The 17,573-nt window shown below is 37.3% G+C and overlaps 1 protein-coding gene across 1 annotated transcript in view; it reads right to left on the bottom strand.

Moving 5' to 3' along the window:
- Positions 1-17,573, bottom strand: part of ERH3 (P-loop containing nucleoside triphosphate hydrolases superfamily protein) — a 66,198-nt gene that overhangs the window by 14,278 nt on the left and 34,347 nt on the right. The window contains exons 3-4 of the mRNA XM_089451785.1: positions 10,193-10,364; positions 9,793-9,880 (exon numbers count right to left, since the gene is read on the bottom strand). Of these exons, the coding sequence (XP_089307911.1) occupies positions 9,793-9,880; positions 10,193-10,364 (260 nt within the window). The remainder of the gene's footprint in view (positions 1-9,792; positions 9,881-10,192; positions 10,365-17,573) is intronic.

The following is a 17,573-nucleotide window of genomic DNA, read 5'->3' as shown; positions in this document are numbered from 1 at the left end:
GGTTTGAGCAGTTCAGCAGAGACACACATGTGTGCAGGGTAAAGAGAAATCTTTATGGGCTCAAGCAGGCTCCGAGAGCATGGTACTCTCATATTGACAGCTACGTTCAAGGATTAAACTTCACTAAGAGTGAGGCGGATGCCAACCTATACTACATCATGATTAGAGGGCTTTCACTCATTCTAGTGCTCTTTGTTGACGATCTTATATTCACTGAAGCAAACAACCTAATTCAGGATTGTAAGGAAGAACTTGCAAGGGAATTTGAGATGAAGGACATGGGGCTTATGCACTATTTCCTTAGATTGGAGGTTTAGCAAGGTGATGGTGAAATTGGCATTGGACAAGGGAAATACACCACAGAGATTCTCTAGAGATTTCGTATGCAAGATTGCAGGGCCTTGGCCACACCACTAGTCACAAATTGGAGGAATGTAGATGCTAGTAGAGAAAAACAAGTAAGATGCTACAGTATACAGGAAACTCATCGGGTTGTTGATGTACTTGGTCAACACATGACTTGATATTTGTTTTGCAGTAAACCACCTGAGTCAATTCATGATGGAACCGACTAGAGTTCATTGGGTAGATGCAAAGCATGTTTTGAGGTATCCCAAAGGCACAGCAAATTATGGACCACACCTTGTCAACAGTCCAAGAAGCAGAGTACGAAGTAACGGATCAATTTTTTCAAATCAATTTCATCACTTAGCCCCCAACTATATCATTGTAAACACAATTTCTGCAAAGTTTATTGTAAACGATGCTAGCATGATCACAGAGTCATGTAATTGCACCTAGGTAAGCCTATGATTTTTGTCAAAGGTTTTCATCCCACGAAGTTTTTTAGCCTCCCTAAATTATGTGTGTTTGTAAACAAGGATAATCAACAAAGTTTTTCTTCCAGCTATAACTCAAAAGCTAGGGTGGGATTCATTGGCATTGTCCTCGGTGAGTCCAAGTGTTTATCGAGTCTATGTAAAAGTGTGTTTAGGAATAATTTTAGTGCATGGTTACTCATAGTTAGACAAACAAGTAAGATGCTACAGTATACAGGAAGCTCATCGAGCCGTTGATGTACTTGGTCAACACATGACTTGATATTTGTTTTGCAGTAAACCAGCTGAGTCAATTCATGATGGAACCGACCAAAGTTCACTGGGTTGATACAAAGCATGTTTTGAGGTATCCCAAAGGCACAGCAAATTATGGACCACACCTTGTCAACAGTCCAAGAGGCAGAGTACAAAGTAACGGATCATTTTTTTTCAAATCAATGTCATCACTTAGCTCCCAACTATATCATTGTAAACACAATTTCTGCAAAGTTTATTGTAAACGATGCTAGTATGACCACTGAGTCATGTAATTGCACCTAGGTAAGCCTATGATTTTTGTCAAGGTTTTCATCCGACGAAGTTTTTTAGCCTCCCTAAATTATGTGTGTTTGTAAACACGGATAATCAACAAAGTTTGCTCTACTTGTTTTGCTCTACAAGTAAGATGCTATAGTATACAGGAAGCTCATCAAGTCGTTGATGTACTTGGTCAACACATGACTTGATATTTGTTTTGCAGTAAACCAGCTGAGTCAATTCATGATGGAATCGACCAGAGTTCATTGGGTTGATGCAAAGCATGTTTTGAAGTATCCCAAAAGCACAGCAAATTATGGACCACACCTTGTCAACAGTCCAAGAAGCAGAGTACAAAGTAACAGATCATTTTTTTTCATATCAATGTCATCACTTGGCTCCCAACTATATCATTGTAAACACAATTTCTGCAAAGTTTATTGTCAACGATGCTAGTATGATCACTGAGTCATGTAATTGCACCTAGGTAAGCCTATGATTTTTGTCAAAGGTCTTCATCCCACGAAGTTTTTAAGCCTCCCTGAATTATGTGTGTTTGTAAACACGGATAATCAACAAAGTTTTTCTTCCAACTATAACTCAAAAGCTAGGGTGGGATTCATTGGCATTGTCCTCGGTGAGTCCAAGTGTTTATCGAGTCTATGTAAAAGTGTGTTTAAGAATAATTTTAGTGCATGGTTACTTATAGTTAGACACCATTGCTAGACTATTTTATTATAAACACACTTGGTTTCATACTAGATCATATTGCGTCACAGAATTGGGTGATGTCTTGAGGGTCTATCTCTAAACGTGTTTTCCCCTTCTAAGGGTTGATATTGTAATAATTTGATGTAAAAAAATATTTTAGTGCATGGTTACTCATAGTTAGACACCATGGCTAAAATATTTGAGGATGGAAAAATTATTAATCCCCTTTAGAGTCAATTAATTAATTTTTCTGGCAAAATTAAATAAAAATCCTAAGTCAGAAAATTAATTAATTTTGAATCAAAAATAATTTGAGAATAATTAAATTCTCTCCAAGTGGAAAATAATCAAAAATTCGTGGGACAAAAATAAATTAATTTTTGGAGGTCCTCCACCAAGGGAGAAATGGATATTTTAATAAAATTTGACACCTTGGACCTTGGTGGTTAAGTCAAGGTGAAATTTTTGAGGATATTAATCCAAAATATTAATTTTTGGATTAATAAAAAAATGGTTTTCAAGAGAAATTCGAATTTTTTCTCAAAAATAGAAAAATCAACAGTGGAGATTAAAAGAAGATCATGTTATTTTCAACATATGAGATTATTTTGACGAGGATCAAGCCAACTAGTCATTATTTTCCACTTGGAGGAATTTTCTCTATATAAGGAAGCTATCAAGCTCATATATGATGATCTTTGGGTGGAGTAATTTTGTAATGCATGTGTTGAGTCTTGCTCTGTTGGAATTATTTTTCACATAATAGAAACAGTTTAGGGTTTCCATTCATAGTGTTCTTCTATCTGTTGATCTACGGTATGTGCTAGTATTTTATTCTTTCATGCTCTATATTGTGCTAAAATTCATAATTGTTATTTTAGTTGTTGATGATAAGATACTTCTATTGGTATGGTTATCTATGCCTTATAGGTGATATGATTCACCCCATGATCTAACAATTATTTTGAAGATTAAATAGAGATCTACAAGGACACTAGCCCTTGGATTCCAAGTTCATAGATTGTGGGGAAGGATCAACCTTGTTTGAGCTCTGGGATTTCATTTTGACATGATTTCGCAAGAGCGTTTTGGCCAAAAAAAAATTCGAAATTATTCATCCATATTTTCTACTCTAAAATCTCAAAAAATTTGTCCACGGGGCCGTGGATAGACAGATATCAAGTGCTCCATTAAGGCATTCCTTGACGCAAAGTCACCAGTTCAATTCTCTGCCCTAATCGAGGTGCTATATTGGACATGATGATGTAGTCCCACCCAAACTTACAAAAAAATATCTCAAAAAGAATATTTTTCTAATTTTGTGCTATAAATATTTAATGAGCTAATAAGAACAAATATTTAAATTTTGTAAATATTGTGTATATTTGTAAATAAATATAACCCTTGTTTATTTGTGGCGTTTTGTAGATAATTTTGGGGTTTGGGGTTTTATTTTTTATTTTTTATATATTGGGGGTTTGGGTATTTTTCTCTCTTCATTTGTAAAGGTGAATTCTCAAGTGCTCGAAGGAAATTCTAATTTGGTTGAGAAACTAACCTTGAGGCTAGCGTTTCAAGGGTTTCTCACCTCCAAGAGAGGTCGTCTAGCTCATTTGTCCAAATCGCTCAATTGAGAAGGGTTAAATCAAGCCCTAGAGGCCTAGATCTAGCCTCCCAAGGTTCTAGAACCTCAACACTCAGCCAAGAAGAGAGGTTGTAAGGCCCTACAAGGTAAATTTAGAGAATTTTGGTGGTAAATGTTCATGTTTTCCTAACTCTATTTGTTTTTGCAAGGGTTCAAAAAAAAATTTAAGGCCTCCAAGGCCTAGCCAAACTCCTCTTCTCCCATACTGTGAGACATAAAGGGGCTTATCTCCCTTGCGGCAACCTCTAGGACGCTTGTTTCTGAGTACCACAGGCCATTAAGGCCTCTTCCACCCTCTCAGCAACTTGATTGGGCCTCCTCCTAGTCTTTGTGAGCCTATAAGGGCCTCTCACCCTTGACGGCAGCCCCTACCCTCCTCATTTTGGTGTGTCGCAAGCCCTAAGGGCCTCTCTCTGCTTTGCTGCAAGCCCATAGGCCTCTCCTTCTTACTGCCACAGCCCTTATTAGGCCTTGAACCCTAGTTCAAGCCCTCATTCAGCCCTCTTACCCTCATCGTTGCCCCTCTCCTAGACCTAATCTATCCATCCTTGTCTCATTTTGATCATAAGCATTGGTTTTTGGACTGACACTTTGTTTTGCAATGCTTTTGGAGTTAACATTTGTGGTTGCAAGTGGATTAACTCATTGGAAGATCCCTACAAGTCATCAACAAAGGCCATAGGGCCTAGTGGTTTGCTTCCTCATCCTCTCTTTTCTCATCATTGTTTTATTGCAGCCTTAAGATACAAATAATAGTGGCATAAAAGGCATAGTAGTGACACCTAAACTTGTTGGGCTTTCACTTTTAGCATCCCTTGCATCTTTGGTAGTGGTCTTGTTGTTGGCAAAGTAATTTAAATGATTGTTGTGATCATTGGTCTCCAGATTTCTTGGCTTCCTCATATCACTCTTGCATTTCATTGTTAGCTTTTGCATCCATCTATTGCACTCTTGCATTCATAAGTAGTTCATTGTTAGCAATCTCATCTAATTGACAAATAGATGCTCTAAAAGATAATTGGTATACTTGGACTAAATTTGTATTCCTTACATAAGAGAAGCTTGTTGCTCTCGCATGTTTTCTCTTGCTCTTTTAATGTCATTAGCATCAAGTAAAGAATAATATCATTGAGCATATCATCATTCTCTAAGTTTCCTATTTTTTCTCATTGCAAGCATTCTTACATGTCATTGGTTGTCAAATTAGTGAATGTTTCGATCTCTTCCTTTCATTGAAATTGAAAAGCATTAGTACATTGTGTTTTCTAAAGGATTTCTAGCATTTTGTGACATTGGTTTTAAAGGAATATTATTGCTTGCCATTGCTCATTTCCTAAAGAAATTGGCTATTGGATAAGTAGTTACATTGCTTTTCATTATCATATTGGAATTAGCATTCTTGAGAATAAGTGCACTAGCATATTGTTTTGCAAGTAAGCATCATCATAATCTTGCAATATTGAAATTAACTCACTCTTAAAGCACTTGATTAATCACCATATTGATATTGTGATAACAGTAATCTTGAAGTCATCTAAGAAATCTCAAGAATTGTTAATCGTGTTGATATCTTATTGAAGGATTGGCATTGTCTAATTAGCGCATTAACATTGGACTTCTGCAATTTACATTTTGAATCAAGTAATTGTCCATTGTGAGATTTCTAATCTTGAATTGCTTTACACTCTCTACTTGTCATTGGGCAACCTAATTGGTAATTAAAGAGTTCACTGAGCACTTGTTCTTGGTGAAGATTGTCTTTGCAACTATTAAGTACTTTCCTTTATTGCTCTAAATTGGATATTTTTGTAATTTGTCTCAAAGTACTTAAATTTTTTAACGATCTCACCTAAAGCTAATCACTCATATCTACATTGCATTTTAGGACTAGTAGTGCATTGTTAAAATTTACCTCCAAGCATAAGCTTGGTTGAAAGATGATAGGACCACCTTTCTCACCCAACTTGTGAAGTTTAAACCCTCACTTGTGGTTAACATGATGACCTTGCAGTTGTCAAAGCCACAATTTCTACAGCATCAGAGGCATTCGAGTGGTTAGAACTCTAGGAGAGGTATCGTTAATATAGCCATTGCTATCTTCCCCTAGGTTTCTCTCCACAACCTACACTTGAGAGAAAGGACTCAATTAGATAAGCATCTAATTTAAAATTGACCAAGAATTTGCATTTCACTTAGTTCTAGGTGTCGCATCTAATATAGGATAGTGTGCATCCTAAGCATCAACTATTCATCTGGTAACTTGGTAACTAATTTATATTGTGCAAGTGATTTGACTCCATAACGCACTGGTTTCTCAAATAATCTAGTTAAATCATACTAATAATTAAACTTGCTAATAATCACTAACCAAGTTGTTAGGTCATTCAGTTGTGTCTCCCAAACTTGTCAATTCCCAACAAGTCTTTCATCCTCACATCTCATAGGGACTACCCCCCATAGCCTATTGAAGGGAGACGGCTAGAACGGAGAGGGCGGGGACCAGAGTGACAGTCCCTACCCTAAGTCGTTGTCGCATTTACCTGTACAATTTGGGCAACAACAAGACTATTCAAACAAGGGATAGAGCCTATTGTGATACATTGTGAGAATCAAAGTTGCATTAAGCTCTCTGAGAATCCAGTGTTTCATGATCATTGCAAGCATATGAAGATCAGGCACCATCATCTCAAAGATTGTGTGCAGAAAGGAATAATGAAGCTACCATATATTCCAACAGAGGAGAAGACAACAGATACTTTGACCAAGGCAGTGGCAAGAAGCAGTTTCGTCTATTTCAAAGACAAGTTGGGAGCTGTACAAAACCCAATCCTCGCTAAGAGGGGGTGTTGAAAATTGTAGGGAGTGGAATGTCTTCTCTAGCTCGTGCCTTAGCCAGAAAGACCACAAGTTGTCTTTCGTTTCACCATGGAGCAAGTTCATGGAGATTGTGAGTGTGTTTCCATTTTGCGAGAATAATATTCACAAGTTCATGCGTAGAGTTGGAGGATCAGTCACATGGATCCTTCTTTAGTTAACTACATGATAGATGGCAATTTGAATTTAGAAAAGGACTAGTTGGGAGCTTCAGTCATTGATTGAAGGAGGACTAGTTATAACTCCAATTGATGATTGGCGAAGAAAACCAGTTCGACTCAATTAACTAGTCAATCACAACTCAACTTCCAAATTTGTAACTTGCTTATTATAGCATGGACAGAATCTATAAAGGAAGGAAGAAAGGCACAAGGCTTAATTCATTATTGTTGAGTGCACGAGTTTGTGTGTGATCTCTTTGCTTGTGGTGTACATAGCCTTGAGGAGCAAGCACGCACTGGTTTGATGAGCAGACTTGCGCAAAGATTTAGGAGTTGTGGTCTAAATAATAAGAGACCTGGTGCACACAGAAATAGGAGGTTGTTGCACTACAAACACAGAAATAGACCCTAGTGCGCTAGGAAATAGGGATTCTAGTGTGCAAAAGTTTAGAAGCAGGAATCAAGTGTTTTCCAGGGTGAGTCCAAGCTAGTTCAGCAAGAGAACAAGGTTGTTCTCAATATGACAGATTGCCTTGTAAAAGATTTAATTGCTCAAACTCTATCAATAAAATACTATGAAGCGAACAAAGTTCCTTCTATAAATTAATTGCTCTAGAAGACTTGGAATATGAAGTTATCCATTGAGGATATAAATATTATATTAAAATATATGAATAAGAATGAATGAATGATATACAACGAGAACGAGAGGCTTGCTTATATACCAAGCAAGTGTCTCTTCATGAAGAGTCATGTCCTATTAGACATGCCTCTTCAACCTAATTACTAGCTTAACTTATTTTGTTTGTTTGTTTTTTTTTTTTTTAAGTACCATGGGTTTTTTTTTAAACCACAGGCTTCTCCGTGTAAAAAGTAATATGTATTCCTTTAAGCAAATGGCCAAAGGCCTGAAAAATGGAGAATCTCCCAATATGTAGTGCAACGCTTCAAGTATGACAACAAGAAGGTTGATTGATTTGACAATCAAAGACCTGGATCAGAGAATGAGCTATGTGCACTGGTTAAGCAACCTAGAGGACCAAACTTCTCTGATACCAAATGAACCGAACAAAGTTCCTTCTATAAATTAATTACTCCAAAAGACTTGGAATATGAAGTTATCCATTGAGGATATAAATATTATATTAAAATATATGAATAAGAATGAATAAATGATTTACAACGAGAACAAGAGGCTTGCTTATATACCAAACAAGTATCTCTTCATGAAGAGTCATGTCCTATTAGACATGCCTCTTCAACCTAATTACTAGCTTAACTAACTATTATTTATGATTATTATCTTTTACATTATATTTATATATTTTATTCGTTACATACTACAGCAAAGAAGAGGGTTTTCCCGGTAGGGTTTCCCAAGAAATCAAGTGTGCAAATTTGTGGGACTATGTTTTTATTTCTGCGTTTATCTTTCGTTGCTTAACAGTTAAGAAATTTTGTATCTTTGTGAAAGAAAGTTTGCAGTTGCATTAGTTTTTAGTTATTCACTTAGTAGTTGCATAAATTCGTGGAAAATTAACACATTTAATGGCTTTGTTGGCCCAACAACTATCTAGTATTCTTGATTGACAACAAGTTCTCATTCACCATAAATCAATGGCAAACAATAATGTTTTTTAGACAACGCTTTGCCTTTGCCATACGCCTCTTCCACGTCCATGGTTCCAACACAACAATAATATCATTGTCGTTCCATCCAACAACGTGACACATTCAATCTGCGGATGCTTCCTTGAAACCCTTGCACAATTTCCTTCTTTTTCGAGTTTTTACACTATGCGATCTGGCACTTCATAATTCATTTTTACATGCTACAGTCAACACTTCACAGGTGGAAATCTCACAATCTACAAGTTAGAGATCATAGTCCTCTTCAGCAGAATGTTGTAGGCCCTGAATCAGTACTAATTTTGGGTTCAATCTTTCCCTTCATCCAAAAATCACATCCACGTAATTCTTATAATGTGCCAAACAACGAAGAAGTGTCCACAACCAGTCCTCCATGTCGTAGCTCCATTCAAGTATGCATCACTTTCATCCACACTAATCAAGCTATGCATTTGGAATAAGAGGGTTTTGATTACACATCGTAGGGTTTCAATCTTAGAATCAAAGTGCATATTCTTTAGGCTTTCTCTTACTTGTGGCAATTACCAATTGTACAAGTCATAGGCAACCCTCATTGCCTCTTTACTTGAGTTGTTTCTATAAGATTGCACAAAAAAGAATACTCATATCTATACACCATCGTACACCAAACCATGAGCTAAGCTACGAATCATGTGTTGTAGATCTATTCCTTGGCTCAAAGTCAATTCCCTTTTGCACAATATGAATGACAACAACTTGTCATCCAAACAGCTAAACCAGAGTTTATTCTTCAATAAGCAATGTACTCAACTAAGTTTTGATGGAATGAAGCAAAACCATACAAGGTCAGAGAAAGGTGAATAAAGAGCCCATCAACAAACTAGCATTGGAGAAACAAGACTAGCACGACATCAGATAGATGAAGTCTCTGAAATAGGCCCCAATACCAATTGTTGGTATTATGAGCAGCAGAAGCAAAAAAATTACACACATAAAAGCAATAATATTCACAAAGGATCACATTATTAATTTACAAATAATAATATAGCACCTTCACTCACACCAATACAGCACATGAGGCCTCGTAATATAGAATTAAGGTGCCCATAACATATTTCCAATACGGCTAATTGCTTCAACCATATTCATAACAATCTCCACAATATCTCTACAAATTTCTTAGTTGATTTTATGTGATCTCCATCCCTAACTTCTCTCATTGTCCTCATCTTTGGTCATACATGAACTTCTAGGATAAGTCTACTTTCATTATTAACAATTTCATCATTTCGTAAGTAAGAATTATTCCTTCAATAGAAATAAAAATAAGACAACAGAAGATAATTCCCAACCATACGCAAAGAGCATTAACAAATCAATGATACAATAAAGGTGCATTCGCAGAAAATGATTTTTTGACATTCCGATATCATACCTCAACACTCTTCAAGTTAATGCGGATAAGCTCCTTACGAGACTCAAAAGCCGGAAGAGGTATATAAATTCTCTTCTCTAGCCGTCTCCTGCAATGCAGACACTAGAGATTTTACTATCTGTAACAACAATGAAGCCCTCATCTGTAACAAATATGAGAACCTAACATACTTCAAAAATAACCTCTGTCTAGTCTAACTGTACACTCCCGCCACAGAAAATTAGTAATACTAATAACTCATTAAAAAACAAGAGAGAAACTGCCACTTAAAAAGCATGAAAATGGTGCAATAGAAGAAAAAAAACATATAAGCATTAAATGGAATCACATTAGTGCACATCTGAACATGCCAATACGATACTTTTAAAGTACTTTAGTTCAGTTCAAAGTGGACCTCAACCTGAGAGCTTCATCAATATCCCATGGGAAATTTGTAGCTGCCAGCACCATTACTATTTTCTTCCCACCATCTTCATTTGTGGAATTATTATTGACTCCATCCACTTGCACAAGAAGTTCTGATTTCACCCTCCTTGAAGATTCATGCTCTCCTGATGCCCTGGAAATATTAACTGTCAGATATATTATGATGAGATTGAGGATGATAATCACAAACAATTCAGATGATAATTAAAAGCAATTTAGAGCATAGGATAAAATAAATACCAAACTAGTAGTTTATGCTTTATTTTAACCGTTAACATATAAATAGTTTCTACAGAACTTAGCAATCTGATTAGAATCAACATCAACCCTGGTTCATCACTTTTGATATTTATTTTTGATATGTTGAAATAAAGTATATCCCCTGCTGTTCTTCATTGCCAACATTTTAACACAGCTCAGGGGTTACACTAGTCCATATCTCTTGTGGTAATCTCCTAAATTATAAAAATCATTCTTTTTGCTTTAGGTAAGTTAGGATTTATTCGCAGAAAAATCTAATATTTTCAGTGTTTAATGACTACGTGATCCATGTTCTAAGGTTACACATTGTTGGAAAGTGTATTTGATAAGTAAAATTTGTTATTTTACATGGATTTTTCAGGAATCTTCTAGAACTGATGCCAAGCTTTTATCTGTTGTTATATGTATTATCAACCATCAAGATTTGTTTTACTCTAATCCCTTTTTTAATTTTGCCTTCATTTTGCATCGCTTATTCATAATTTCAACAGCTAAATTTGCTGTCATTATAAAGTGCAGTATTACTGTAAATTGCCGATTTAAAACCCTAGTTTGTAACAGCCTTGAGTATTTCCTTGATTTGATGTGTTTGAACATATTTAAGCCTCTCAGGTCAATCATGGCCTCCAAATTGAGCCATAGCTACCTTGAACCTTGATCCACCTCAAACCCTAATTGGTTACATCTAGATCCGGTGGTTTTTCCTTGCAGGGTCCTTAGGGGGCACTTAGCTTAAGATCATTAGGCTGTTGATCCCTAAGCCCTACCACGGAAGCCTCCCTTGTGTTAGATTGTGTCCATAACTAAAACAAGGGTCTCCCAAGTGTTGCACATTCTCTAGGTCACCTAGTGAGGCTTTGCATTAGCTGCTAAATTTTGATGTAACACAAATTACTACCTCAAACATATCAACGATAATATTAATGGTAACCACGTCGTCTTTCTCCAGGCAGATTATGCAGAAGTATCATCAAATAAGAAGATATTGATGAAAGGGTTTTCGTAGAAGCTATTTATTGGCAAGTTTTGTATGGTTGAACTTCAAATATTGAGAAAAGGCCCTGGTTACCACATAGATCAGGGAATGTGTGACTGAAGACAGCAACACTTCAAGAATTATGCATCTAGACTCTAGAAATAATCACAGCAATTAGCAGATCAGTTACAAGGGCAGGAACAAGGTTTCCAGTATATGCACTCACATTGTGTCTAAAAGTGCTCTTAAGTGGCAACCATAATTGTGGAGAAGCAGAATATAAACAACTGGAATGGAGATTTGAATATCCAGTGCTAAGTCCACATTGTCAATGTTACTGCTCAAACTGTCATCATGAATGTGTAAAAGCCCCAAGCACTAAGATGATAAATTTGGGTAACTAGGAGGTTAGCCACTATCACCTCACCAACCCTCTTCCACTCCAGGGCAGCTCTTCTCCAGCTCAAGAGAGGCTTAGGTAAGAGAGTTGTGTTAAATATCCTAATACCATCCCAGATTTATTCTTCTCAAAACAATTTTATTCCCAGCGACTTATTTATTTTACCAAATAAATTCTAAATTGTTGAAAAATAAAATATCCAGTATTTTTGACTCTAGAAAATTAAATATGCAACGGAAATGAAACAGAGAGATCAATCACACAATACAACAAATGAAAACCCAGAAGAATTCTCCTTCATTAATTAATCTGGAAAATCAGTGTTTCGACTGACAGAGAATTTACAAAGAAAAATAGTTACTGTAACCTGCAACTTGGCCCCACTGGAATAATTCGACCCAAGGAAATTTGGCCAATTGGAAACTAGCCACTGAAGAAATTCGGCTTGGAGAAAATTGGCCCACCTCTCACCAGTGAATAGGCCCCTGCGCCTTGCCCTCACTTAGCCTCTGTGCACTCACAAAATGGCCCTAACATATTTGGCCTCACAGCGATTGCGCCTCCTTCTCACTTCAGCAATTTGGCCCCTCCAATATGCAGCAAATCAGCCTCCTAGAAACACTCCCAAAATTATCCTTGTATTCTCCTTCCTTCTCAGTCTAATTGAGCTTCTCGCTCCAAAGAATTCGCTCTCTCCTTGAGAAAATTGTTTTCTCAAAAATGTTGTAGTTGCCTCTCTTCTCTATCTATGTCTTCAGCTCTCCCTTAAGCTTTAATTTATAAAATTCACTAAGCCTAAATCCCTAACCCCTAATCTCCCTTCTAGAAGATCTAGGAGATCAATGGTCGAGATTATTTCCAAGTCACTTAAAACATTGTATAATTTATCCTTAGAAAATGACTTAATAATTCACAATAATTAATTGACATTAACTATTGTACTTTTCCTAAGTTAAACTTAAGAAAGAAGACATAAATCACTTACTCCACCAAACAAGCACCCAAACAAGCAATAAATCATCTCATAGAAGCCAAGGGGCACCAAGCCTATGCAGACGACCTTCCAAAGCTACCACTAGCTTCACCAGGTTGCTAGAAATTAAGCGTTTCCATGGGGACGCGCCCCCCAGGGAGGGGGACGCACTTCCACACTTTCCCACACTTCAAGGACGAAAATGTTTCCCCACGTCCCCTTTTTGTGGAAACTCTAGGGGGGACTTTTTCTAGTGACGAAAAGTGTCCCCTCTCTTCTCTATCTGTGGCTTCAGCTCTCCCTTAAGCTTTAATTTATAATCTTCACTAAGCCCAAATCCCTAACCCTAATCTCCCATCTAGAAGATCTAGGAGATCAATGGTTGAGATTATTTCCATGTCACTTAAAACATTGTATAATTTATCCTTAGAAAATGACTTAATAGTTCACAACTTCACAACAATTAATTGACATTAACTATTGTACGTTTCCTAAGTTAAACTTAGGAAAGAAGACATAAATCACTTACTCCACCAAACAAGCAACCAAAGAGGCAATAAATCATCTCATAGAAGCCAGGGGGCACCAAGCCTATGCAGAAGACCTTCCAAAGCTACCACTAGCTTCAATAGGTTGCTAGAAATTAACAGTTTCCACGGGAACGTGCTTCCACACTCCCCCACGCTCCAAGTATGGAAATGTTTCCCCACGTCCCCTTTTTGGGGTAACTCTGGGGGGACTTTTTCTAGTGACGAAAAGCATCCCCCCAATTTTTTTGCTAATAACAATTAAAAACATAAAAATTACAAATTTTAATATAATTAAAAAAATTAAAATAAAAACTAAAGGATAAATTAAAACTTTAAAACATAATCATTCATATTTCTCATTAACCCTACGTTTTTACCTTGTTGCCCGACATTTTCTTTCTACTATCGCTCGACATTTTACCTTGCCGCCTGAGATTTTCCTGTTGCAGCCGCTCGACATTTTCCATTTGCAATTTGCTATGATTCAAATTTACCATTGACCGGGGACCTGAGACATTTGGAGCTACGATTTTCCTTTTGTGACTTGGAGCCACCAAATTGGAGTTGCAATTTATTATTTAGTACTTTTTGAGAAATTTACTAGTATTTGACTGCTTTTTATGTTTACTTGTAGTGTAGTATTCTATGGCTATTTTAGACTTCAGCATAATGTCATTGTCATCTGATGAATTTACTTTCGATGTGCATTGTGTAATTTGATTTGTCAAATGATTAATTTAATTTAGATGTACCTTATATAATATTAATGTCCATTGCGAAATGATGAATTTAGATGGGACATTGCATAATGCAAATGATGGATTCAATTTAGTAATTAACTTTTAGATTTACAATTTTATATTGATGATTGCAGAAATGTCAAATGATAATTCTGATTCATAATAGCCTAATATGAAATGATTATCATATTTAGATGTTATTAAGATTTACTATTTACTAATTTAGTTATTGATATATTGTTGGGATATATATATATATATATAGAATATTCTTATGGCTCTGACATCCCCAAGTTTCCCCGAAATTTCCCTAATTTTGGGGTTTCTTATATACGTCCCCCTTGTGCGTATCCCTGTATCCCTGCTCCCACGTTTCCCTGTCCAGAAACTCAGTGGAACATTGGAAATTAAAGCTATGAACTGCAAGGTGATGTGAAGGGTAATTTTCAGGAACACAGGTTTGAAAGTTGTAGAAATAAAAGTGGATAGGATGACTGGAAATCAATGCATAGTACATTGGGTGATGGAGTCATAATAAGGTTCAAATGGGAGGCTGTTCTAAATATGGTAAAGGGACAACATGGCTGAAAAGAACAAGCTAGAAGTCCCTTTTCCTCGCTGTACTTATTGCAAAATATGGCCAAGAGTATTACAAATGTAGACAACACTTGATACTTCAGAAGACTACAGCCATCAAAAACCATGTATGAGAAGCTTCAATCCATGAACAGTGAAGGAAAAGCTTTCATAAGAAAAAGTTTAAATGATAACGCAGCATGGAAGACGGGAGAAATGCATAGACTTCAAACACTTGAAATATATTTCTGTCTATTTCAGCCAGCAACAAAGAGAACAACAATAAGAGATATAGAGACATCCTCACTCACAAGAAATTATTGGTTCTCCAAGAACATCCAAGGGTTTTGCCATTAAGCTCCACAAGAGGGAGTTCTCCCAGATCCAACCATGCCAAAAGTGAGGGAGCTGCTCTTTAAATAGAGCCTTAGATTAAAAAATTAAAAATGAAAAAAAAAAAATCTCCAATTCTCTAGAAAGTGCTACAAGTGGACCACTACTTGCTCCAAAATGTATATGTCAAGTGGACGAATGGCCCCTTTTCATGATTGATCAACATAAAATAACAACAAAAATAAAAGACAGATTGCAAATCGCACCACAAATAGAAAAAATGGCTGAGATGAGAGAGCAGTGTTTTTAAAACCGGAACCGGTGACGGACCGGTCCACCTAATGAACCGGTTTACCGACCGGACCGGTTAACCGGGACTGGTTTGGTCTAATGAACCGGTTTTAGAAAATACATTAAATAATTATTTTTTAATGAAAAAAACTATTTTTAAGATTTAAAACCATGATTCAAAGCCAATAGAGGACAAAATATGCAAAGATTGCTCATTGATATACCATGTAAAGCCTTAAGGTGAATATTCAAAATGGCACCGAGTGCAATACATATCATCGAACAAAATACATAAGCAATGAGGCTCTAAATGGCCACTAGAGAGTGCAAAATAAAGCCTACAAACTATGGGCCAGTGGCCTACTACAAGACTTCAGTCTAGACTCTACATATATGATAATAGTAATACTATAATAGTGATCAACATTATCTATTGAAGTTGAAAAACTTCCATGAGTCTCAGTCATCATGATCAAACTCAGTTGGTTGAGTCTCGACTCCAAACTGTGTAGCCAGTGCCACAAAACTTCTCTATTGGTTCAGTGACTTGAATCTCAAACTTCTGAAGGTATTCTGCCCTAATATGCCCTATTATTTCATTTGGTGCTCACATGGCTTTACATGGCCTCCTATCCCAGCCAAGTGTTGCTTGAACCTGTTAATACCCCCTCCTTGAATGGATTTTTGGCAATATTTGCAGATCATTATGCCATCAATCATATACAATGAGCCCATGCAGTATCTTCGGAATTTTGGTGGCATGATGACTCCCTGGATGGTAGATCATAGAAGTGAGAGTTTATAACACAAAAAAAAAATTCATGGACAGCAGACTCAAATGAGAATTATCAAGTGCAAATCCTTACCTGGAAAATGCAAACTAGCTCCCTTAGCCTCCTCTTGAAGATGGCAACTCCACTGCACAGCTACACACTATCTCCAAAATAGCTCCAACTCCAATCCAAGATGACTAATTCAGCAAAAACTCCACACTCTCCAAGCTCACAAACAAACTCACAAACACTCCAAATCAGTTGTGTGAGACAAATGAGAGTGAGAGGGGTGTCTTATAGCAAGTGTGAGGGTGTTTATTGGAGGGAAAACACCCTTTCCCTACTCCCCAAAACCCCTAAACCACCACTAACAGCCAAAACCGCAGCGCTTTTTCCTTTTACCGGCGGCTTGTCCATAAACCGGCCGATTTAGGACGGAACCGGCCGGTTAGCAATAAACCGGCCGGTTCCGCCCTAAACCGGCCGGTTTTAACGGTTAGGGCATTTTTTCGGGCAAGTGCAGCTATGAACCGGGTTTTTCCACCGGTTCCGACCGGCCAGGCTTCCAACCGGCCGGTTAGGCCAATAACCGGTTTTTTCCACCGGTTTTTAAAACTATGGATGAGAGTACAGCACCCCTGCTGATGGAGATAAGATAATTTTATTAATGTCCAACGAATGACCACAAAGTAGGTCAAAGGGACTGTCGGTTACAAAAGGGGGCCGTGCCCAGTAGGAGAACCAATCGGTCTCCTCAGAAAGACAAATGCTGAAAGGGAGATAGAAACTAAAAACTAAAATCGAGGCGGGTTGGGAAGAGCGAATGGAGCTCCGATCCGGCCACGCCTGTTGATCTCTAGACTGCGTCGTTGTCTCACTGGTGAAGAAGACCCTGGGGGGCTCGGATGTGGAAGTCCGCTACTCCTAGCATCCGAGGCCGAGAGAGAAAAGAGTTGTGGGTAGTTCACCAAGGTTTGTTGGTTTGAAGATAAAAGATAACACCATCGTTGTATGCCTATGCCCAGCGGAAGTGAATGCTCCATAAGTCGAATAAGATATCCAAATAAGGCAAGGCCCATGCATATGACTTGATTTGTAGCAAGTCAGCTCTAAATGCCACATAAGAAATGACCCATGGCTCGTTACCATATCCTCAATGGCTGAAGGAAGATAAACCGCCCCATTTATGATAACTCAGAAAATAAAAATAAAATAAAAAAAATTAAATAAATAAATAAATAAAATATCTCCCATAGAAACTCCATTTGCGTAGCAGGGGAGCTTTCTTACATATGGATGAAATGGCGGCTCCACAATTCATGACTTCACCCACTAGAAATGGCCAGAGCTCAGGAAAAAATAAATAAAATAAAGTGGCAGAACAATGCGTTGGACAGTTCAGTGTTTCAATTCACAATGCATTGGATGCTCGAACGGATCGACATTTGTATGATACCCCTTCTTATGGTTTTCCATTTTTAATATGCTTCACGTATACATGG

This window comes from Pinus tabuliformis, chromosome X, assembly GCF_031772625.1.
Source record: "Pinus tabuliformis cultivar Carrire ecotype Pingquan chromosome X, CPIR1, whole genome shotgun sequence".
NCBI lineage: Eukaryota > Viridiplantae > Streptophyta > Pinopsida > Pinales > Pinaceae > Pinus > Pinus tabuliformis.
The sequence above is the reverse complement of the archived record's forward strand: the minus strand, read 5'-3'. Positions and strand labels throughout refer to the sequence as shown.